Raw genomic sequence first — 24864 nt, 5'->3', positions numbered from 1 at the left:
TTAACGAAGAACAAGTTAATATTTGTGGATATTTTTGAATGCTTTGCCATAATTCTTACATAGGCTTGAGAAAAATCTTTTGGGCTCTCTTTACCTGTGGGCAGCCTGCAAGTCCCTGTGTGGCTGAGAACCCCAGAGCAGGAGAAAACCCTCAGGAAACAGAGGTGATACAAGGAGAATTGAGCTGTGCAGAGCAGGGTTGCTCTGGCTATCAATACTGAAAGGAAACCCCCTTAGACATCATTAATCAAATTTTCCCCCATTACCTCATAAAAGAAAGTATTGAAGGACACTTTGTTCTTCTGCATCCAGGGTGTTTCCTGCATCCGTGGTGCGTTTTGCCTCTGCAAAGGGAGAACCATGGCAGTGAATAGCCGGATGCATCGCCTGGAGATTCCCCCACCATCTGAAAAGGACTGGCCAAAGGAAGAGGAGGAAAATTTCTTCCTGCTGGATCCCGATCGGAAGCGTGATGTGCTGCCACAGCCCTTCAGGATGATCCACAAACTGGTGATGCAGGTTTTTGAGAATGCTGTGGAAATCATTGAAAAAAGGGAGATGCTCCGAGAAGCACAGAAACGAAAGGTCCAGCCCATAAAATGCTTTCCTACAGCTGAGTTCCAGGTACGGAGCCAGCATTAACCACCACAGCAGGTTTTGTTATTCTTCAGCTCATGACCTTCCCCAGAATGCACCACCATCTCACTAGCTCAGTTTTAAAGCCTGCAGCTTCTCAGCTTGTCTGACAGGTTCTGCTTCCCACCCAATCATCACACCTCTCTGGGTATTAAACACTAAATTCACCTTCTGCTTCCCAGGCTGGCTCCACCCTTGCTGGCTGGGGAGAAGGTGATTAGTCAGTGGCACACGAGCGGGCAAGCTCAGCTCTGTGAGCTCTGCTGGATCCTCCAAGGGGAGCAGAATGGCAGTGCTGCCTTCCCCTGAGGATGTGGGGGTGGCCAGGAGGACACTCTGGTGTTGTGTGATTGCCTGGGGGAGTTCAGCATCCCATCACGTCTCTGCACTGCAGTGGAAGGGCTGAACTCCTGAGCTCTTGGCCTTTAAAGCCCCTTCTGTTTGTGGGAAGGGGAAAGATGGGAGAAAAGGTTCTCATTCCTAACACAGACCAATCTCTGTGACAGAGATGAGAGACCCTCCCTTGCTCTTGTGGGGAAAGAATGTGTCAAAAGGTTTCCCTTGTAGAATAAATCGGCATTTTCTGGTGAAAAGGCCGGAATATATCATTAGCATGGCTGATGAGAATGCGGTTGGGTACACTCATCTTTTCCCTTTTTTGGTAGGTAACTGAAAGAGCCAGTTGCCTTGCAGTGTCTGGAAAATACATCTTTGTGGGTCTGTCCGTGGGTCTGGCTGCCTTCAACAGGCTTGACTTCAAGGATGTCTGTGCTTGGGATGCGGCCAAGACAGAGATCTGTGCCGTCCATGCCTCGGATCTGGGGAACAAGTGCCACGTCCTGCTTGCTGTGGATGAAATGGGTCGGTGTGCCGCGGGTTTCCTGCCCTAGCTGGGGATGAGCTGTGCTCTGGAGCCGAGCTGGCAGTGCCACAGATCAGGAGCAGCATCAGGGTGGCTGGGAAGTTTCCTAGAAAGCCCTGCAGAGAGGGCGTTGGACAGCTAACAGATTGCAGGGTGGCAGAGTGGCCCTAGGGCCTTGTGTGAGCAGAGGCTGTGGGTTGGGTGGCCTTTGGGGCACAGCAGAGGCAGGTGCAGAGCTGAGGCTGAAGCACAGTAAAGCTTAGGAGCATCTTGGGCTGGGCAGGAAGAACTCTTGCTCTGTATGACCCACTGCCTGTGAGCTGCCCCTGCAACCTGTACGAGTTTGTTGGTGAATCTGAAAGTTGTCACTTCTGGTGGAGACACTTTTCAGACTGCCTCATCCATCTCTGTGCACAACCAAAGGTTTGCTGGGGCTTGCATAAGGAAGCCAGCAGAAGTTTAGTGCTGGAAACAGTGGGATGCTGTTCCTTGTAATGTAATCCTGCTCACTCTCCTGCACATTTTGTAACAGCCATCTCCAGAGAGCATGGCTAACGTTCATTCACTTTTCTCTCCCTCCTCCTGCTGCTTCTGTATTTCTGTTTCAGGGCTTGCCTGGCTCTTCTGCTTTCACAAGGAAAGATTCCTGCTCATTAAAACCCTGAATGAAGTGGTAAGTGCTGAGCTAATTCCATGGACAGGCTGGGAGGCAATCAATCATGAGGAGTACCAGGTGCCCTCAGAAATTTATTCATAGGCAGTAGTGCCCCCAGACTGCTCCTCAATATTTACTTTTGTTCTTCCAGCAGTCTAGCTGGCCTTCAGCCTGTTGAGAACTGTGTGAGGGCATGGAGCTCTCTGAGTCAGTGATGTGGCTTTGATCAGCCTGTTTTTCCTTGGCAGGAGGACATCAGCCAGCGCAGCCCGTGTGTGGAGGTGGTGCTGTCCCGAGGAGGTGATTATGCAGGAATCCTGCTGCAAGGCAAGTGCAGGAGCATGCTGTGTTTGGAGACTGGTGTTCCAACAGAGGGGCAGCAGTAATGTTTTTAGAATGCTGCAAGTGGTCTGGGTACCCAGGGATCCTGTTTTAATCCTCTCAGTTCCTCCTCCAGCTTAAAGAGCAGCCCTTGCCACTCCCTGTCCCTTCCAAAAGGCACGGTGTGCACCAGGGCTGATCCCAAAAGTGAGCTGTCTGGAGCTGGTCAGCGCAGTCCCCAGCTCCCAGATGGCTCAGTGAAAGCAGGTTTCCCTTTCTCCAGAAGTACCAAACTCAGTTCTTCCTCTGCTTTGCTATGGCTCACTTTTACACTGGAAAGATGTAGACCTGAAGAATTTTCTCTACAGATATAGGCCAGCGAGCACAGAGAACCTCTAAAAACACTACAAGAAACTCTTTGTTACCATGTTCTTCTGTTTCATGGCAGCTGAATCCATGGCAGGCAGGTTTTCTGGACCTGTGTTTGGTGGGATCTGCCTGGACACATGCTGAGAATGGACATGTAGCAGTGAACTAATGTGACACCATGCCTCACTTTCTACTTTCTACTCTATTACTCAGAGGCTACAAGTCAGGTTCTTGACTGAGCAGCTTAATGGAATTTCTTTGATGGGTGTGGGACCTTGAGGATTGAGCTGGAGGCTGAGATGTCAGCCTCAATCAAGCATGTCAAGCCTTGAGAGGTGGGCTGCATACAGTTCACAGAGATTTTATATTTCAAAAAATGCACCGATCTTTATAAAAAGGATAAAAGGTAACAGAGGCTGCTTGCCTGAAAGACCTTTCCTCCTCATTTCCAATTGCTTAACATGGTTTCCCAATGCAGACAGCACAAAAGCTTGGCTGGAGATCTACCAATTGCCTAAGGATTCCTGGCTGACAGAGATCCAAGAGAACGCTGGAGATGCAGAAGAGCTGGATTGCAGTGAGAGGAGGTCGAGCTCCTCATCTGTGGTACAAAACAGTTCCATCTCCCTCTGTGCTGTTTTTTCTTAGACCTTTTTGCCCACAGGTCTTCCCCCAGGCCTTGCTGCTGGAGACAGTGACAGCAAGACAGCCTGAACCCTGGTGCTGGCCCAAGGGGGTGTTGTGTGTGTGTCTGCAGCTGCTGCAGCTGCCCATCCCACATTTCATAAGGCCTTTGTTCTACTGGGACATGTTTACTCTCCCAAGACAGGCTTTCCAAAGAGATTCCCTGGTCCCAGGGTTCGTGTTCCTGCTGCCCCTCCCTGAAACTGGCAGCTCATTTCTCAGCAGTATTGCTCCATCTGAGAGGGCCCCGTGTAAGGGCATTCCCACAGGGCTTCTCCTTGTGTTACTGGGGGAAGGAGAAGAGGGAATCAGGCAGGATGTTTGGGAGTCTGGCCCCGAAGCAGGGTTTGTGTTTTAGATTCCATCCAAGAAGAACCTGGTGGGGTCACAGCCTCACCTGCCTGGGCAGGGCAGAGTCTCAGCCTGTGTGCACTAACCACAGTCAGCTCTGTTCCTTGGCAGAAAACTGAGGAGCTGCGTGGAGACGGCTCTGCAGAGATGGTCACTGGCCTCAGGAACTGTCCTGAGCTGCCGTGGGGAATTTTACCTGCTGAGTCAGTGCTTAGCCCTCCCCTTTATCACTTTCACCCTGCAGGATTTCACCTCTCAGCACACAGACACCTCCTTCCCAGCACCTTGAGCTAACCCTCTGTCATAGCAGCCTCCCAACTCTTTCCTCTTCCTTCAGGAAGCAGGCTTTCCTGGACATTTCAGAGGAAACTGCTCTGAGCCTTGTCCTCAGGGCAAACACCCTGCTTAACTTAGTGAAGCCAAAAACAGACACTCAAGCATTCTCTCTTTGCTGATTGTGTGCAAACTATCCAAGTTCCTGCCCCTTCCTGCTCAGACTGGCTGATTATTAAGCCAGACCTTTTCTGTTTAGCCCAATGTCAATGTGTGTGTGGTGATAGTGGTGGGCACACACTGATGTTGGCCCCTTGTTACAATTTTCTGTTCCCAGCCTGTATATATATGTGAGGAGGAGCCCCAGCCCTCCTCCAGTCTTGGGCTCTGTGAAGTAAAATCTGGTTCTCACTTTCAGGAGACACCCTTCAACCTTTAGTCATGCTTTTATTTTATTTTTTTTAATTTTTTTTCCCCATTTATTTTCTGAGGATTGCTGTGACTCACACAGGCCTGTGCTGCAACAGGGATAATTGAGAGATGGCACAAAGACAGGAGTCTGGGCAGGACATCCTTGTAATGTAGTTGAGAATGTAGTGATGCCCTCAAGCTTCTGTGTTTTGGCCTGAAGAATGAACCCAGTATCTCCCAGGCAATGCCAGCCATCCTTTGCATACACAAAAGAGTTTTTCCTAAATTCTTTAGGAAGCACTTGATTCCCATGAACAGGTGAAAACTCATCAGTGTAGCACACACCACAGTTCTCAGGTGGGCACTTTTCTGTTGCAGGAGCTTCCTGTGCCTGTTGATGTACAGCTGGATCCCCCAGAGCTGCTGCTGACAGTGAGGCCCCCCAAACCCATCACAGGTCAGGACTGTCTGTATGTGCAGCCTGGTTCAGGTAGCATGGCCCCTATAAACACAGGTCAGAAAGTCTCAGGAACATGATCCCTGGTCCTCTCCTGACCTGTCTAGTTACGTGTAATCCTGCAGTGGGAGCTGCCTCCTCCCAGACCGTCTCACATGTCACCCTTGCCAGCACAAAGTGCTTTGGAGTGTCTCAGAGCGGGTGTCACTGGAGAGGGAGGAGGCTGCTTCCTAGATCTAGCAGCACTCCTAGCTCATCACTCTGGGTCCTGGAATTAGAGAGAAATGCCAAGGATGAGGAGGGGGCAGGCTTTATGTTGGAAAATGCCACAGAGAGGCACGGTGAGTGGGGTCCTCAGAAGTCTTGCCCTAATCCCTGCATTTAAATACTGGAAAATGAATTTGTGATATGGAAAGTCCCACACAAGATAAAGTGTTTTCTGCCTCAAGACCATGCCATCCCCAAATGCCTCCATGGTGTTTGCTTCATGGTTTCTGCTTCTCCAGGGCTGTGCCTTTTCCCTTTGTGTTCCCAACCCAGGCACTAGTTTTAAAGGCCCTTTGGATGCCTTGAAGGAAGTGGATGATGGCAGCATGCTTGGCTTGGGGTACAACCACCTAATCAAGGATTCCCAGTGGGAGCTGCAGGAAGCAATCTTCTGTAGCACTTACCAGGAGTATCTGGAGGCTGAGGGTGTGAGCAAGGAGGAACTCCCCAGGTGAGTGGCAGCACCAGGCAGGATTCAGTCCACGAGTCATCCACACAGGGCACTGGGCTGTGCAGATGGAAGCCTCTGTTTTAGCTTTGCTTCCTTCATCCCAAGGCTTCAGGGCAGGGGGGTGGAGCCATTCCAGGTCTTGTCATAGTGCTGTCTACTTATCAAAGCCTTTCTTTTACATATATTTCTTCCTTTTTTCAGACATGCTACCTTTCATTTCCTCTTTCCTAGCCGGATCCTGATGGGACCAGAAATGGAAGTAGAGCCAGGTAATCCAAATGGACAAAAAGCTGTTAATCTGTGGAGCACAGTCATTGCATGACATTGAGCTCCAGGGACAGCTCAGTGGGTCTGGCTTGCATCCACTCTAAGTTCCATCTCCAAGGGTGTAAATCTGGGTAAAACTGTCAGCCCTAAGACTTATAAGTCAGCTACTGGCATGGAGTAAAAAAAAACTTATCTTCATATTTTAAACAAATTCCACAACCTTCCCCCTGAAAAAAAACCGAAATCAAAACAATTCCCCAAGAAATGAAAAAAGATGCATATAGTCAAGATTAAAAAAACCCAAAAAACAAACAAACCAAAAACCAACAAAGGGAGAGGTTCTGGTTTAGTTTCTGTGTGGGCAGAATTTCTGTCAGGAGTAATATGAAAGCTCTAATGAAAGCTTTCTAATGGTGTTTTGGTGTCCCAGATTATTCCTTTCTTTGTCTCCAGTCTTCTTCTCTTTTTGCCATCCCCTTCTCTATACCAGATATTCCAGTTGGCATCGGTGTGCACTGGGATGGAAACCACAATTTCTGCTTGTACTTACTCAATCCTTCACACAAGGACAAAGCAGGTAAGAAAGTTTTGCTTTCTCTAGCAGAGCTCTCTGTGGGGAGTGGGAGTGTTCTGTGGCCAGGGGCTCTCGTTCTGCCAGGTCTTCATGATTCAGGGAAATGAGGAATTGGCAGGAAAGCTATCCTATCTTGTGGGTTAGACTGGCATTTGGACTGTGGGGCTCTGTGTTGCACAGACTGGCAGTGTTTTTAGTGAAGCCACTCTGGCAGAGGGCAGCAGAATGGTGCATGTTTGGTGGGGAAAATGGATGCTAATACTAAGTGAGAGAATGTCCTGCACCTTCTTACCGTTGTGTCTCTTCATGCCATTCTGTTTAGGTTCTGATCTGAAACCTGATGTTGTGTGGCCATGTGCAGCTCCAATTGCATGCTCAGCTGTCAGTTCCTGCTCCAGGTACCTGGCGCTGGCAGGTGAAGATGCAACAATAACTATTTGGGATAAGCAGCTAGGTGAGCTTGCCCTTTGGACTGTGTATTGGGATCACTGTGGATAAATTGCACCTTTGCCTAGGAGTTTGAAGCTCAGACTTAGTGTGAATAAAGGGCTGGTGGTGAGTTTACAAGGAAATCTGAAAATAGTTTGGATTCATCTACTGGATGCTTGGCCAGCATGACTGCCCTGGCCCCTGCAGAACCATCCCCATGCAGGGCAATGCAGGGGCTGGAACTGCTGCAGCAAGGACTGATCAGTCCTGCCCTAAGGCTTGAGACAGTGACTGCTTTGCCACTGCACTCTAAGGTCACTTTTGAGACTGTTGTGGCACCACAGCTCAGGCTGCCATCAGTGCTGGTGTCATCCTGCCATGATGCAGGAACTCTCCTGGCACAAGAATCCTCTTCTGCCATCTGCTTGATTTCCCTCTGAGTGGGCTATGCTCCAAACTAAGCTTTGCTTGGGTAAATGATCAGTTCCTTTTTTCTTCCTTCCCTCCTCAGGATACCCACTGTCTGTGACTGCCATTCTAGAGGAGCGTTTCATCCGTAGCATCCACTTTCTGTACGGTTCTGCAGCTGCCAGTGATGAGACATGTGGTACAGATCCTGTCTATTGTGGTGCAGATCCTGACTGTCCCATCATACAGCTTCTAGTGCTCTGTACAGACAGCTCTTTCTATTTGGTGAGAGCACCGAAGGCTGGGAAGTCCAGCATCACACTCCTGGCAGACAGGTGAGGTAGACTCCAGCCAATGAAGCCCTGGTTATAGTGATTCAGTCTAACAGGGAGCCCCAAATTTCTGTGGAGTAGAAAACTTCCTGCTGTTTTTACCCAGGTGGCTCTGCCATGCTGCTGTCAGCAGCAAGTGTGATTTTGCCAGTGCTAGAATTCGATGGTTTGCTAGAATTAGGGGTGTTTTTGAGTTCTTCTGTGTACCAGAACACAAATACTTCTAGCACAGCTCCGGGGCTGGTACTGAACTATTTGTGTCTCTGCTGGATACCCAGGGAATTTTTTTCTTCCTTCCTCAGCCCTTAACAGAATGCCGTCCCCCTAGGAATCAGAGTAAACATTTATTGCCATCTTTCTATCATTTTTGTGTTCACTATCCCCCTGCTCTGAAGAGTCTGGGTTCATGCCTCCATGGCAGGCAGGGATTTGCATCTCCAATGTAGTTCCTGGGCAGGTTTGTACAGGGATGGGCTTCAGGGGTTCCTGCCCAGGAGGAGACAGGCTTTGTCTCTATAAGGAAGGGGCCTGGCTGGGACTATTTGCCAGCCAGGGTGCCAAAAGCCACTGTCATTATCACATCCTCTCAGTATATGCCAGGTACATGCAACAGCAGCATAAACCTCTGTCTCTTTCACAGGCCTGAAAATCCAAATCTTACTGTCAGTGCAGTGGTGCCTGTCCTGGCCTTCCCCAGTGCAGTGAGTATTACTGCCAGCTCTCTTAACTCTGGGTGGGAACTCGTGTCCAGCTGTGCTGGGATCTTGTTTCCAGCAAGGACAGTGAGTGGGTGCTCAGAAGACAATGAGCAGGGCAATCAGATTCTCACATCCTCACACCCTTTCCAGCCTCCACATATTTTTGGTGTGAAGACTTCCTGCACCAGTTACAGGGCTGTGTGTAGCTCAAGGGATTTCTCTCCCATGATCTTACTCAGTATCCCCTTGCTCTTGTGCCCTCTAACTGGCCACTGAGGTGCACATGCACAGGTCAGTCTGGAAGGTGGAAGGGTTCAGCCATGAAGCCTCAGGCATCAGGGTCAAATATGAAAGGGCATCCTGGGGTGGAAGGTACAAACACAAATCCAGCCAGACCTTACAAATGGCCTCAGAAAGCTGGCAGGCATGGGGAGGAAAGGACTAATAGTCTCTCACCATAGCAGCCATGCAGAAGGCTGGCTCAGAAATCTACCTCATTTCTCATGTGCCCTGTTGTCCTTTTCCAATCCAAACCTCCAGAAGTTTCAGTCCAAGTTCCCTGCAAGGGCTGTTCTTTGTCTCTGTCATTTTTGGGGATGTGAAGTCCTGGATGTCATCTCAAGTCCTTTACTGAAAATGGTTTTCACTTGTTTTACACCTCCTCGTCAATGTTGCTGCTTCAGGTCCTGATCTTCTGCTGGGATGGGACAGTGTCCCTGATGAACACTGACACATCACAGACTGTTTACTGCTTCTGCACCCCACCTTCTCATGCTGTAGCCCCTGCCTGGCAGCCAGTGTTCACAGTGGATAGTGTCAACTGCTGCTTGCTGCTCCGAGGTGGGTGACACCTCGGGGTGCTCATGGGTACACCATCACTGGGTGCATTCAGCTGTGCACTGGTCCTTGATTGTTCTTGTTGGATGACTCCTGATGCAGTAGCTCACTGTTCTTGTCTCTGTCTAGGAGATGAGCACCAGCATGTAGATGAATTTTTCCAGAGCGAAGCCACTCACAGCACCATCTTCCTTTTTGACTTCAACTCCTACCCACTGAAGGAGGCTTTCCCAAAGAAACCAGATTTGCATCTCAAACCCATGCAGGAACTGCAGTGGATTGACAGATGTAACATTTTTTTACGTGATAAGTTTTGCTTTCTGCCGGAGAGGTAAGTGCACCTTACCTGCGTTATTGTCAGCTGTGGTGCTGCTGAGTTTGTGCAAGGTCTCACCCTGGAGCTTCTGGGTTGTTCTGTGTGCTGTGAGTGATTTGTGTCTGAGAAAAGTTGGTGTTCAGGCACCTGGGTTCCTGACAGCCACCCAGAACCCTTCCTCCTCTCCCTTCTGTCCTTGCTACAACAGCTTCCGCTGTAAGTCAGGATGCAAGTTCTGATGTGATTTTGTGCAACACGGTTTGTGCAAGCTTGCCAGGGAGTATGATCCTCACGTGTCTGCATCCTCCTTTAGCCCCCACAGCCAGGCAGAGCTGGGATCCCTTTGTGCCTCTCTCGAGCCCCGCATTCCCGGCTCCATGTGATGTTTAAGCGGTTTGTGTTGGGGGTTCCTCGGCTGGAGCAGGTCCCCGGCAGCCTCGGGGCCGGAGCATCCCTGCCGTCATTAGATGGCACTGTGACATCTCTTTTTGGGCTCCTTTGCCTTGAATTCTGTTGGGAACGTAGAGCTAGATTCGTGACAGTATTTTGTAGCTCCTTTTCACTATGCTTTAATTTTCCGGTTTGAAATGAAACAGGTGGGTGCTGGTGTGACCTTATAGCACATGTTTATTACCTGGTAGCCTTCCCTCATTCCTTGTCTCCAGGGTGAGTCCTGTGGAGTTGTCTGGCTAGTTAAGTGCAGAAAAGTTACATCCTGTGCTACCAGCCAGCAGTTCTGTCCCTTCTTCTCAAAATGCTGGAGAGGAGACTCTTGTCTGCCTTATACCACAAAACTGGGGGGTCACCACCTCCAGGGATCTCTTGCTCCCTGGGAACTGAGAGCTGAAGCCAGAGCAGTGCAAATACAACTGCAGTGGGACCTGTGTCTGCAGAGATCTGGAGACAGCAGAAATTCAGAGGTCTTTGCTGTCAGGAACAGTGAAGTTGAGTATTGATTGGCATGAGGGAAGCACTGAGATTTTTGGACACAGGAAGTAGAACTGCTTAATTGGTAGTGAGCCCCAGGGGCCCTTGGGGGTGTTGTCTGAGCACTGGGGGAATGTCAGGGACTGCTTTTGTTTTAACTACCCTTTCCCCACCATTCTAGGCAGGAGGTACTGCTGGAAATGGAGAAGCAGGAATACTGGGATTGTCTGCAGGCACAGGCAGCTGCCATGGACAATGAGAGAGAGAAAGTGAAGGGAGAGAAGAAGCAGTAGCCAGCTTTGCATCCTGAGGGCCAGGCTCATGATCCAGCACTGACATTTTGATGGACACTCTATTGCAATCCTCTCTCTCCCAGAGATGAGGAGCGTCAGAGCAGTCTGGTATGTTACAATAATAGGGTGCGTCTTAATAAAGCCTTTCCTCCACTGAAAGTCTCTTGCTCTTCATAGGATTGGCATTTTGTCAGACTGATTTTCTGTCCTTGTGTTGCTGGAGCTCACCAGTGGGTCCCATTTTCTGTTCTACCCAGATGGGCAGCCATCAGCATCCTTGTGCTTAGCCATAAACCTTGTCCTTTCAAAGGAGGCAGCAAACTGGCTGTGGAGGTGTCTTCAGCAGTGCTAAGCAGCAGTGACACTGCAGGGTGTGACAGGGCTGACATAGGATGTCCTGCAGTTGTTTCTTTTGACTTCAAAGCAGGCAGTTTTGGGATAAGACTGCTTAGGAATTGCAGCCTGGAAGGCCCATGAAAAAGCTTCAGTCTTTTTACAACTGATCATGATTCTGGGATGACTGCCCAACCCACAAAGAATCTGACAAATCTCCCAGGAACAGCTCCAGTCTGTGTGCACAGGGGACATTTTTTCCCCCCCTAGGTCTCCCTCCAGTGCCTCCCACAAAGGTTCAGGAGAGCACCAATGCAAGGTGCCAGGGATTCAGCACAGACTGTGCTGTGTAGACACTCCCATGCCAAGGTCCCATTTCAGTTTTTCATAGCAAGCTGTCTTGTTTTGGGCTGAGTTTTGATGAGAGGTTTCAGCTCATCCTCTGGAAACGAAGTCAGCCAATCTGTTGGGGAGACAGGAAAAGGGAGAGGCATTCCATTTGTTTCACAGTCTCAGATGCCTGCCTTTGCTCTGGAGAAGGACAAGCTATTTGAATTAAACCTTCCTATTTGCTACCTTTGTGAAGGCTCTGAGGCCTGTAGTAAAAGCTTTTGTGCTGTCATTTTCCATCTGCCACAGATTACAGCTTCACAGCTCATCTGATTGTTACGGGTATTGGGACTGGGCTGTGTGAGCCCTTGACATCTGCCTCAGTGCAAGGCTGGGTGGGTGAGCCCACACCACCCTCAGTGCCTGTTTAAACCCAGCCCCCTGGGTCAGCACTGAAGTGAACAAGGAGCCCTCCTTGATCCTTCCTTCTCTTCTTGCTGTGGTGGCCACAGAGCTTAATTATTTTGTTTCTGTGGTACTTTGATAAACAATAGACCTTCTGCCATAGCCAGGCATTGGGGATTACTCAGGGCAGGAATTCCTTTTGCTGCATTGCTTCCCATGCTGCAGAAAGCCAGCACAACAAATACGTGGCCCCTTGAGCAGCACTGGGTGCAGTTCTTGCTATTTGTGCAAATAGAAAGGGCCTGGAGATCTGTTCCATTAATCCTACCCCATCTGCTTTTCATCCAGAAGAGGAGCAGGGCTTGCCTGGCATCAGAAGAGGCAGGACAGGATCTGCTGGACAGTTAGATGTACTGTGCATCCACCAGTTTGTATTCCTCTCAAGACGTTTGTTTGCAGTTAGAATTTGCTCTAAGATTCTAATCATGTGCTTGGCCAAGATAACTAGGAGCTGGCAGGCTCCACAGAGAAAGGAAACAACAAGCAGCTGCAGGAGGCTGATGAAGAGCCTTTGTTTTAACTCATGATTTCAGCAGGGGACCATTTGTTTCCTGCTTCTTCGAGGGATACAGAAAAATTGGCATGCTCAGTGTGTTGATGTGTGTTAGTGATGGAGCTCTGTGCTGAGCTCCACAGCATGTTCTGGAGGCAAGCACAGGCACCTGATTGCTCCTTCAAACACAATGCCCTTGGCAGCCATGCTTTCACTCCTGGTTATTTGTGAGCCCTAGGCAGCTGTTGGTCTGCTCCAATTTCAGCTGTTCTGCTGCTGGAAACTTTATAGAAAGCCTTGAGTAGTATCATCTATGTGTATCTCACCATCAAAAGATGGAATTGTGAGTTCTGGCTCGGCCAGCTCCTAGCTCAGTGCCAAGTTCAGTGAACTCAGAGGTGCTCATGGTATAATAGGAGCAATTTGGCTCTGCATTTTAAAAAAGTAGAAGACAGTTATAAGATCAGTTGATGACTAGAGAAGGCTGTAAGGGAGGAGGAGGAGCCCAGATCCACAGAGAGGCGCTCGAGCAGCATCATTCCAGCAGAGACAGGCTCCTGCCCAGCCGGGCGGAGATGGTTTCTCTGCGAGAGAAGGGAGACGGGGCTGTGTTTAATCTCGCTGAATTATCTGCTGCTCTCTGCAAGAAGCCAAATGTCATCTCACTTCTTTGCATATTTGCTTGTGCTGTGAAGGCAGGGGAAATCAGAGGCTGATCTGATTCCCCTGCTCCTGGGGCCAGCAAAAGTTTGGGCTGTTTGGGTAAGCCACGTCTGTGTCTGCTGGAAGGAGCGTGGTCCTCGGAAGAGCTGAAGTGCTGTGTGCTCTGGGATCTGCACTCCTTGCTGCCTGTGTTGCCAATTTTAATGCAACAAACTGCATACCCTGTAGTGTCTCAGCACATAAACCTGAAGCCATTCTGAGGAGGAAGCAAAGACCTCTGTGTCCTACCTGGGGGGAATGAAGTCCCTGCAAGACACTATGGGCCATGCAGTGGTGCCTGGGGCTGGACAGTCCCAGCAAGTGCTTGCTTGGTTTGCTGTGGAAGTAGCAAGAGAAGGTCAAGCTGCCCCCCCTGCTCTATTAATTTGTGTCTAGATATAGGTAGGCTATGTACTGCATCCCATTCCTAATTTCTGAAATAGCTCTCATTGTCCAAACTAGTGTTGCCTCATTACCTCTAATGCCAGTTCCCTGTAGCAGGGTGCAGTTTTTCATCATGCTCTGAGCCCAGGCTATTGCTGTTGGATTGTGCTGTTCAGCCAAGCCATGCAGATCCACTCTTTCAATCTTCCCTAATGCATTGTGCCAGGCATCTCAGTCTGGTTTAATTCTGGGCTCCTGCAAACCCTTCCAGTTTGTCCCTGTTTCTATTCCAGCCTGGTGGTGTACAGTGCCTCTTGTGCTGATCTGTCTAGGACCTTGTGCATATTCACGTGTGGCCTCACATGGGGAGCCAGGTTCTGCTGGCCTTGATACCAGATTTTGCAAGAGCAGGACAATTGGCTGGGATGAGAAACGAGCCAGGTTTTTGAGGATACGGGATGAGGTTGGCTGAGCTTAGCTGAGGGTGCTGGAGAGATAAGAGATTTGCACGGTGACGAGGGTGATGCTGTGTTTTGGCTCTTGGCCTGTGGATTTACAGGCACTCCATGCAGCTCAAGGCAGACCGTGCTTGTGCTCTGAGGAACTCACACCCTCCACAAGCCAAGTGCTGGGCCTGGGGTGTGCAGAGCAGACTGGTTGTGCTGTAGGGGGGGACTTGTCCTGGCAGGAGCCGGGTGTTCACGTGTCACACCTCTGTGCAGGGCCACGTGCTGGCTCAGCCCCAGGAAAGTCCATGGTTTAAGAGAAGGGGAAGGAGAATGACTCATGTCATTGCAGGGCTGCAGATCAGACAGGAGGGAAATGTACAGTGTCTGAGTAGTGAATTGGCTGTGCTGCCAAGTTTGAAACACTTCCACTGCCTCAAGCTGGTCAGACTAAACAGCTCGTTTTGTTAGAAGCTTCAGGTCCTTCTTGGGCAAACTCTTCTGCACGTGAAGGGCTGGATTGTCAGAGGGAGGGGGGATAAATTTGTGTTGTTGAGAGGGTGTTCAGAGGAAAAGCAGATGTGTGGGGGGAAAACAACAAGTCCTGCTCTGAGCAATGAGGAATATACGCTAATTAGGCAAGGAAAAGGAACCTGCTAGGTTGCAATCCTGACCTAACAACCAATTATGGGATAATATAACACAGTAATACAGGGTAAACACTAAATGAAGGATGCTTCTGAATTAATTCCTTTTTGAAACACAGCCATCATTTAAAAACATCCGGCATCCTAGTTTTGAACTGCCCATGGCTGACGCCAGCACAGCCTGTGGTCAGTTGTCACAGCTGTTAAACTACCTGTGCTGTTTAAATTTGCACCCTGCTTCTGATCTGAATAGTCACACTCCAGCCTCCAGCTTGCTGGGTCTCTGGGAGATGGGAGAGCCCACCAGGAAAAGGTGTGGGACTCAGAAGCTCTGTGTGTGTGTAAAGCAGATGGAGGGGGACTCAACAGCTCCAGTGTCCATGGAGGGCCTTAGCAGTGGGCTCAGGTTGGAGGTGAGGGGAAATTTGCACTGGCTGTGGAGGCAGCAGATGTGCAGATCTCTGGGGAGTCATGCAGCATCCATCAGTGGAAGGATTCTCCTGGCCAGGGAGATTCAGTAGGACAGAGGGTACTCTTGAATTCTTTCTTGCCCAGATTCCCAGTGATTCTCAGTTTCTAGAAATTTCTGTGTTCCTGAAGTGTTTCCCACACATTCTGCATTCGGGTCCTTTCTCTCTTTGAAGGTTATAACATACAGAAGGAAATGAGAAAAGCATTTCACACAATTCCTGGGACAGTGCAGAGAGGCACCAGGAGCAGGCTACAAACCAGGAAAAAATATTTGCAATTGTCCAAATGGGAATGGAATGTTCAGTTCCATCACTAGTAGCTCTTGCTCTTTATGGATCTCCCCCGTGACAGAGTCCTGGCAGAGACTGGGGCAGCGATGGTAGATGAGACAGGACTAAACAGATCTGCCAGGCTGTGCTTCCCTCCTGGTTCAATAACTTGTATCCTTCATGCTTCCCAGTGAGCAGGCAGTGCCTATTATGGTTTTGTCATTTTTTCTCCTGGTCCTGTCTCTGTGGAAGTTCATATTTTAGCAATTCATTTTCTTAAAATTATTTCTGCTAAAAGCATTGCCAGAAGGTCCCTTGGCACTGGCGAATGTTTGCAAAGGCTGAATTGTGTTGATCAGCATTGCAGACAAGCCCCCTTCCAGCAGATTAAATCAGAGTCAGTGCTGCTGAGTGGAGTAATAAGGGGTAAGGCAGGTATGAGTGATAAAAGGAGGAAGCCGAGAGTTATTTGGCTTTGCTATGATCACTTTCATCAGTGGTTTTCAGAAACAAGTTGTATTTTTCTTCTGTGCACATTACCAGTTGTAAATCATCATTCCTCAGGGATCAGAGAGGCTGAAGTTATTTACTTGTTGGAACCAGAATGAACAGATAGAGACTTACACATTTCCTTTACAAAATGAATCTGAATCAGAAGCCTTCCTCTCTATATCCTCCACCTCTTGAGGCAAAACCTGAAATCCAGATCTGGATTTCACACTTGCATCTATCACATCATTTTACACTTGTTATGATCACGCTAATCCTAATCTTCCAGACTGGGGAAGAAACTATAAAGCCTAGCTGCCATTTAGGCTACCTGTTCTGCTTTTGTACTTCCATTTAGTCAGCCTTAACAGCAGTTTCCCTTTCTGAACACATTAAGACAGTCTCATTACAGCATAATTATTTTGTGGAAAGACATGCATCTTGTTGGCTCATACCAGAGCTTCTGGAGGAAAAATACTAATGCAGCTTGCAGTTTGATTATCATTGTGGTGACAGTTGTTTTCCCATTTAATTTTGGCTTTGCTTTCATTCTCTGGGAACAGAGTGATGGCTGGAGCCCCTCTCCCTCTTTCAAAGATGCCATGCTGCAGCTAGGAAATATTTAGCAAGGCACTGGGGCAACCCAACAGAAACATAAAAGGCACGTAATGAAATACAATGAATTGTTGGTGAAAAGATCAGCCAATTAATGCTTTCAGCTGTTGCAGCACAAAAACCCCCACATTCCCTCCCCCAAAGGTAGATCCAAGCGCTGTTATGAATTCCAAAAGCCTCTTTAGAGAATTTAAATGCATCTTCCAGCTCTAAGCTGTGGACTCACGTAGCATTCCAGCAATAATGTTTTCCCAAGGATGAACTGTTCCTGAGCAGAATGGCCACTGAAGTGCATTTCATATGTAAGGGATTTTAAGTTAACATGAGCTTATGGATCTATAAGTAAGGTTTGTATCATCTATCAGAAAGCTAAACATTTCCCCAAGAAGTTTGTGAAGAACCCTGTGGGTTTCAAATTTCGAATCCAACTCCTGTGTTTTTGTGTTTTTTTACTTGTCTTTATCATCTAATTATACACACAGGGTGAAAAAGGAATAAGATCTGTAAGGAAGAAGGTTTTTTTTAAATTATTTTTCTCAAAGGAGAAACACTGCTGCATTTTGTTTCATTAGTTTAAAAAATGACAATGCTTTTCACTGAAATGGTCTTTTGAGCAAAACTTGTTTCAGTGTTTTCATGCACACCCTCAGTACTGTAGGAAAGAAGAGATGAGGTTTGCAAAAGAAATTAATGATTTTGGATTCCTTTACCTCACGTACTCAACTAGAGTTTCCTCAAATGGACTGTTTTCACTGTCCCACAAAGGCCTCCTTCAAATCAAATCAGAATGTCTTGAGATTTTCAGATGAACGTAAGATATCTTTCTAGAAAATGCACTGAAGGTTTGGCTGTCATTCATGTGAAGAAACAATTAAATTTTCCACTGGCCCTTAAAATAGCGCTGGGCTGAAGCTGCAGGGGCCATTGGGCAGTTTCAATGGACACCTGAGCCTGTGACACGAACTGCCCTGGGTCAGATTCACTCCTTGTGTGGCTTCCTTGAATGTGCTGACTCCAGTGCCTTTACACCATGGGAAAAAAAATTATTTTCTATGCAGATCAACAGGAGGGACCTTGAGTTAATTGCAGCCATGCTGAGGGTTTGTAGGTGAGCAGAAGGCAGGTGCCTCCACACATCCCTCCGGCATTGCATCAGGGCTGTGTCTGCAGAGCCATTTGGCTTCTCTGAGCAGGGCTGTGATGAGCTGCCATGCTCTCTGCACCCCCAGCCATGGAGAGCCTCCTGTCCTTCCTCCCAAATCCCCTTTCTGCAGTGCCACAGCCACCCCAGCTCTGAAATGCAGCACAGCAGTGATTCTGTTTGTCAGCTAGCTCAGACATCACAGAGTTCTCTGTGCTGAGCCCTGCGTTTGCTACAGCCCCTTGGGCAGAGCCCAGGGCCTGGATCAGAGAAGCTGAATGGGGCTGAAATTGTGGACACCTCTGCAGTCATTGAGCCCACAGCCCTCCCTGCTGCTGCTCTGGGCTGGTGACAAGTGGCTGCTGTGAATGAGACTGGCAGAGAGTGCAGGCAGTGCCCAGGCAGGGGCAGGAGCCTCCCACCAGCAGCAGGTTGCTGAGATGGTATGGGGGGGTTGAACTAAATCTGCTGGAAATTCAGGGGCCTTCTGGGAAGGATGCTGATGAGGGCAGGGAGCTGCAGGGTGTCTCTTTTTCAGGAGCAAATGTGTTTTATGCAATCATTTTAGACCCCCTCTTGGCTTCGGTGCCCTCCCCACAACAGTGAGGCTGATTATTTGTGCTAATGTCCTCATCTCTGGTGAACAATATTGCTGCTATATTTAATATGAGAGAGGGTTATTACAGTATTATCTAGAATGAGCCATAACCATTATAGGTTGCTCTGTGTCTCAAAGCTAGTTTTAATTAAAACTGCCAATAACTTTTGAGGTGTTTGACACTTCTGGAGTTGAGACAAAGGAAGATGCTCAGGTGGTTTCATTTGGTTGTGAATGAATTATTAGAAGGGTGGAATCAGGTTCACTGGCAGCTGAGCCCTGCACTTTGTGTGATGCCTGTGAGAGTCCATAGAGCCCGAGTGGCCTTCCCAACACGTGTGTGTATTTGGGAGCAGGTCACCATTTCCTACAGGCCCATGGAAGGAGATGTTATCCTCCCTCACACCACTCAACTTGATTTTATTATGAGACAAACCGTCAAGTGGGACTTCATGTTGCCTGGGATGCCACTTGAACAAACTCCCTGCTAGCCAGAAATGAAGAACTGGGTCCTCAGAAGTTGCTTGATTTGAAGTAAATTCAGAGATTTTTCCAGCTCCCTCCCAAGCATCAGCAGGTCTGGACATCCCATCTGCTCCATCAGCAGGTGTGATGGAATATGAGGTCATGTCTCCCTTTACCTGCAGCAAGCAGAAAAGCACCTCACAAGTGTGCTATTAAAAGACTGAAATGAACATGCAATTAGAGATCAGAGGAGCCTTCTGCAGGAAAGTGCTAATTACTCCAATCAGAGATTCCTGTGTCTCTCTTTACCTGTGCACATCAGAGTTCAAGATTTGATAGTCGCAGCAAACTTAGAAAATCCATTTATATCCACAGCTGATGGCTGATGTAAGTGACAGAATCGATCTGCTTTGCTGAGACCTTTGCCCATGTCCTGCACAACATCAATATGCAAATGCAGCAGAGGTGAGCTCGGGGCTGAATTCGGGCAGTTTGCAGTTGGATGCATTCTTTGATTTGGAACAATTCCCCCTTTACCTTGTGCCTCCTCCACCCTCTCACCCTGTGGGACTGTGGCTGTGCCTGATAACTTACAGGGCACATTCCTAGGAGGAAAAGGGAAAAGGATCTGGGATTTTGTGCACTTTAATGTAATTTTGTGAGGAGGGGACCTCTTCAACCTTAGAATCGAAAGAAATAATGAAGAATTGAATAACCTTTCCCTCCCACTTCCTCTGCCTGTGCTTTTTCTCCTCTATATCCCATGGTATGTGACAAGCTTTCTTCCCTGATGGAAGCCACTGGGCAATTTCCCACCTCAAGTACTGATGGGTGCCCTTCCATGTACTAATACTGTAATCACTACCTCCAGGATGAAAATCATCTCACATTTACCCTTACAGGAGTTTTACACTCAGGTTTACAGCCTGTCCCTTTCCTTGGAGTGCAGAGACCATACTCCACCATTACATGTTTTGAATAATCTGGAATCCTACCAAGTCATCCATCCCATTGCTGAAAAAATATAATTAAAGGCCTTTGTAAGAAATTGCATGAACTTTGGCTTTATTTTGGTATCTAATCAGTACGCATTGAATCAGAATTAGCACTGTAATATGAGGAAAAAGAGCATATTTGTTTGGGAAAATGCAGGCAGGCAATGATGGTAGGTGTGAGGGATATTCTTTCTTAGCTGTGCCATGAAACCATTTTTTCTGAGCCTGAAACTTCAGTCTCGATTTCCTTAATAGCCAATTCTTTCATTTTGTTCTCCTTGTTCAGCCTTAAAAGTTATTTACAAGGTACTTCTAAAAGCATGTGATTTAGGCTGCTCTAATGCTTCGTTTGTTTTTGTCTCATCGAATTGCCTGCTGACCTGCAAGTAGTGGCCAAATCAGACTGAAATTAAAAAGGTGGTGGAATATGCCCCAGTCTCTCCTCAATCAATACCAGCCTAAATTACTGCAAACCTGGAGCCATGGTGCATGTAATACATCATTTTGTAACCCCATAAATTGCTTTTAGCCAGTCTCTTCTGATTTCTCTGTAATGGCCTTTCAGCTGAGATCAAGTGTAGCATCAGTTCTGCATCAGCTGTGCACCCTACCCTGGGACTGGCTCACGCTGGCACAGGGATGAGCCCAGCCAAATGGTGAGAACCCCTCCATGCTGGTCACTTGGAAGCTGCTCTGAGATGCCTCCCCTCTGTGAATCAGAGAGCCCATACATGCCTGCCACAGACTTTGAAACCCTGCCCAGAGCTGGGTCCTTATCTCATCTTTATTTCCAATAAAGCGAGGCAGAGAGGTGGAGAGATTATGCTGGAATTTGTTGTTTAACCCCTGGATTACATGGCCCCACAGCACTAGCCCTTGCCATGATTTCTTCTGACTGAATGGAGCAGTTTCAAGTCCCAGTGGTGACCTCCTGAAGCCACAGCCCTGCAGAGCTCTTGCCATGGCCTCAGCAGCCACAGCTGCAGGAAGCACCCTGGGCAGTGCCTGTCCTGCCCATGGATCATCCCTTGGCTTGCACAGAGCCATGTGTGACTGGAAGAGCAGGTGTCCAGCCTCCCCTCCTCCTGAGAGAGCCCTGCAGCTTCTGCTGAGATGGAAGATGCTCACCATCTGCCAGGGCTGCTGGCCTGGCCATGCCACTCCCTTCCCAGCAGGATTGTGCCCGTGTCACAAATCCCTCTGCAAGAGAGGCCCTGCCCTGCCTGCAGAGCAGCCACCTCTGCAGCTGAGCTGAGAACATGAGGGCTCTGAGACAGCAGCTTGGTCCCTTCCACTGGCCCTTCCACAGGCTGTGTCCACAGAGTCATTTTCAAATGACTTTAGACAGAGAGGAGTTAAGCCCAACCCAACCAGAAGCAGGATCACCACTGCATCTTTTCAAACAGGACTCTTGCTTTTGATGCTTTTCCCATCCTTGGCCCCTTTTCTGTGGTGGCTCACACAATGATCCCATTTCAGGGGAGGAGACACCTTCTCATTTCCCACGAATTGTGTTGCAGAGAGACATCTGCTCTGGGTGCAGCCCCTGCACTCACCCCTGCCCCCTCCCTGGGACACCCACAAGCTCCCACTCACTTTGATCAGGATCAGGCCTAGGGGGATTGTTTTGCCTGACCAAAGTGTGAAGATGGTTAACCAACACCCTATGTGGGGTTTAGAGCTATACCCTAAAGCAGTACAGGATTTGAAAAATATAAAAGCTAAAATCCTAAGGCATCAACTTCTGGGGTGACCCACGGGGGACTTGCAGGTTCCTTGTTTCAGCAAATCCAGTGTAAGGGAATTGGACAGATTTTACAGAGCTCCAATGAAAAGAAATATTTTTACAAGAAAACTTTAAGAAGAAAAGGTTTAACTTTTGGCAAAGAAAAAACGTGTCTGTGTGTGCCTGCTGAACTGCTGAATATGCTTGGCACTGAGAGCAGCTCCTCTTCTCTTGGCTCTTCTGTTTCACTTTTCCCTGGCAATTGTCTTTAAGAACTCTTGGAAGAACTGTGGAAGATGCTGTAACTAAAGTACAGCCTGGGTCTGTGTTGGTGCAACGTGCAACTGAAGTGACTCCCTGGGCTGGGAGAGATTCTATGAACTGAATTACTCATAAGATGCTGAAATTTGTTGACTTGATCTGTGCAACTTCCAACACTCTGAAATGTCAATGTAGGCTGCAAAGAGCTCAAAACACTTTCGGATGTTCAGAGATGGTCAGAGATCAGCTTTCCCTATCAGAAGTATCAAATACCCCCTCCTTCTACCAAAACACAATCTTTTTATAAACATCTTAATAGGAACAACATGCCTGCTATTGCAGGGCAGAAGTGCAAATGTCCTATTTCAAGCTGGTGTTTCAAAATGAAATGAAAATTTCCATTTTGGCTTGTTTGCAGTTTTCCCAAGAGGAACGCCATCATTTTCCCACTGGAACAGCAGCCTTTCCTTCAAATGATTTTTACTTTGGAAGAAAACTAATTTTTCTCTTGGGACAATAGCTACAGGGTCAGTCTCAAAAACAAAACACTTCTGCAACTGGGAGAAAATGCCACGTTCCCCTCTGTGTTCCAGTGCCATGAGTAACTGGCCTTTATTTTTTAGGAACTTAAAACCAGATGCAACCCAAATCAAGTCAGGGTGGGATTTCCCAGCTCAGGCTGCTGAGGAAGGGAGCAGTGGAAACACTTAGCGGCTGCTTAGAGGCTTGCTGTGCTTCTGCTGCCTTTCATCAGGAGTCGATAGAGGCTTCAAGGTGACACGGAGAGGCCATTCTTGTGGCCTTTTTCTCTTGATGGACTTCAAGTGGATTAAAAGCTGCCCAGAAGTCACAGCACTTTACAAGCAACACAGTCCTGGATGCAGGGATGTTGCTGGTGGCTTCGTGGGAGGGTGCTACTTGTCACTGTTAGTCACTGCAGGGAGTCCAAAAGCTCCTCAGATCTCCTGTAGCTGAATAAAATACACTTCCAGCTACAAAACTAATTCATTTTCCTTTCTCTCTGAATTTCAGGAGCAGCATGCTATAAGGTGGGTAAGCCCTAACGCTTTTCTATGTATCTTTGTTTGAGACTGCAGAATTTAAAACTTTCTGTTAATAAGAATAAAGAGGCCTCTTAATTAATAGAGCTTGTAATAGCCACAGTGGCATACAGAGCAAAATTTGACAAGAGAAATTACTTCTGCAGAAACATTATAATGAACTTGTGTGCAGATCACAGTACTGATAGACATAATGTACTGCATCTGGTTTCAATTTGCAGCTCTGACCTTTCACCGAAAATGAATTTTAATAGGCAATTGACTTAAATAATTCGTCTGTGTTCAAATCAATACTGGAACGTGATGGTTAAGCGGTTAAAATAATTGAGGTGTATGAAGGGGCTTTTCAGAGGGTCTCAGACTCTGATCAGGGGCTGGTGTTTGTGGAGGTCAGAGCTCAGGTCTGTGGCTGTGCCTTCACTAATGTGCTGTTTGTAGCCCTGACTTCAGCAAAACTGCTGTGGTACCTCTGGAGCCCTCCCAGCCCCACACTGCTCCCTCCTCCTGCTCTTGGACAAGCAGTCATGGAGCTGAGGAGGATGCTGTGCTCCCTGGGTTGCCATGGGAAGGAGAATCCAGGTGCACATCCACTCTGAGCGCACATCCCATCCCATCCCATCCCATCCCATCCCATCCCATCCCATCCCATCCCATCCCATCCCATCCCATCCCATCCCAGCCCGCTGCCCCGAGCTGCCACACGCCGGGCTTTCGAGGCTCTGAGCGAGCTCATCTTCTGCATGTGCAAAGATAAAACATGTTTTTGCAGAGAATCACGTCTGCAGTGGTGGTGTCTGCTCGGGTTTTTCTTGGGCTTGGAAAAGCTGCTTGTGTTTGAGGCTCAATTGCTTATTGAGGGTGCTGAGGAGCAGCAGAGGGCTTGTATTCAGGCAAAGCAAACCTCCTTGAATATGGTGAGCTTCTCTGGTCCCTCAGGGAGCAAGTTTAGGTGGAGGGGATAGTTCAAGCAGCTTTCAGTAGAGCTGCTTTGCTTGATGCTGGCAGAGCCAAATGTTGACCTGAGTTGGAAGTGAGTGCCCAGGAGAATTTTTTTCTGGTGTAAAGTGCAGTCCTGGCTCTGGTAGGTGGCAAATATATTCTGGATCCTGGCACAATTTCCTTTCTGTTATACATTTATATCAGGAAAAGGAGGCTGAGTGGCAGAGCTGGTTGATGTGTTTGACTCAGGCTGAGGGATAGGAGGGAAGGGGCTGTGGGCTCTGGGTTTTGCATTTATAACAAACTTTACCTTTTTCTGTTTTACCTGTCTGGTTTTATTTGGCAACAGAGAGATGGAACATGTGCACGCATGTTTCAGCTTTTAAAAAATAGCAAACCTCAAAATCTAGGGGCTTTCCTGTTGCCTAAAGATTTGTGATAATGCTGCCTGGTACCTCAAGCTAGGTGAGTGGCCCTGCAGTGTTTCTTGTCTGTCTGTGAGGCTGTGCCAGGTGGGGGCTGCCCAGGGAGGAGCTGGGCACCACAGGCTGTGCACGATGCTGGGGTGTCCCAGGGCAGCACAGAGAAATCCCAGCACATCCCAGGGAAGAGCTGAGTGTGCCAGGGTGGGGCATCCATGCCAGGAGGCATCTCACTCCCAGCACACCAGCCTCAATCAAGGAGAGCTGTGCTGCAAATTCTGAAGCTAAATTTAAGAGTTCATTTGCAAGGAGTTGCCTCTTTTTTTAGCCCAGATCAGCTCCTCAGTCTGCTTTTGCTGTGCCAGCTGCATGTACAGCTGTAGCTGGGTGATGGAGGGAGCAGCACAGGGCTGAGGGCAGGGGAGGGATCAGCAGGGCTGTGTGTTGGCTGTGCTCAATCCATGTGGGGGCACTGAGCTCTCCTTGCATTTGAAATGGAAGGGTAATGATGCTGCTTTGCTGCTGCAGTTCTGACATGGCCCTGGGGGTCTTCTGCTGTCCCTGTAGCTGGCACCAGTGTCTGCTCAATCACACCTGGGAAACCAGTAAGTGCAAGGTGACTGTGTGATGGAGTGAAAAACTTGGCTGGACATGCAGCAAGCTGGGGCTGAGCATCATCTGACTCCAAATGAGATCTCTCTCCTCTTTCATCTGCTCTTGATCTCAGAGCTGGACTCATAAGTAGACTAAATAGTGACAGCAACATTATTGTCTGCATTTTAGCAAATGCTCTG

The 24864-nt window shown here is 48.3% G+C and overlaps 1 protein-coding gene across 1 annotated transcript; it reads left to right on the top strand.

Moving 5' to 3' along the window:
* Positions 1-360: 360 nt before the first annotated feature.
* WDR93 (WD repeat domain 93) lies at positions 361-10818 on the top strand (the record flags this gene model as incomplete). Its single annotated transcript, XM_084213637.1, has 15 exons — positions 361-624; positions 1302-1497; positions 2107-2171; positions 2402-2484; positions 3326-3449; positions 4941-5019; positions 5560-5737; positions 5939-6006; positions 6495-6581; positions 6901-7032; positions 7519-7750; positions 8388-8448; positions 9129-9285; positions 9412-9613; positions 10707-10818. 15 exons carry the CDS (start codon positions 361-363, stop codon positions 10816-10818), a joined length of 2040 nt encoding a protein of 679 aa, XP_084069763.1.
* Positions 10819-24864: the final 14046 nt, after the last annotated feature.

This window comes from Fringilla coelebs, assembly GCF_963513975.1.
Source record: "Fringilla coelebs genome assembly, chromosome: 12".
NCBI lineage: Eukaryota > Metazoa > Chordata > Aves > Passeriformes > Fringillidae > Fringilla > Fringilla coelebs.
This window is presented reverse-complemented; position numbering and strand designations above follow the sequence as displayed.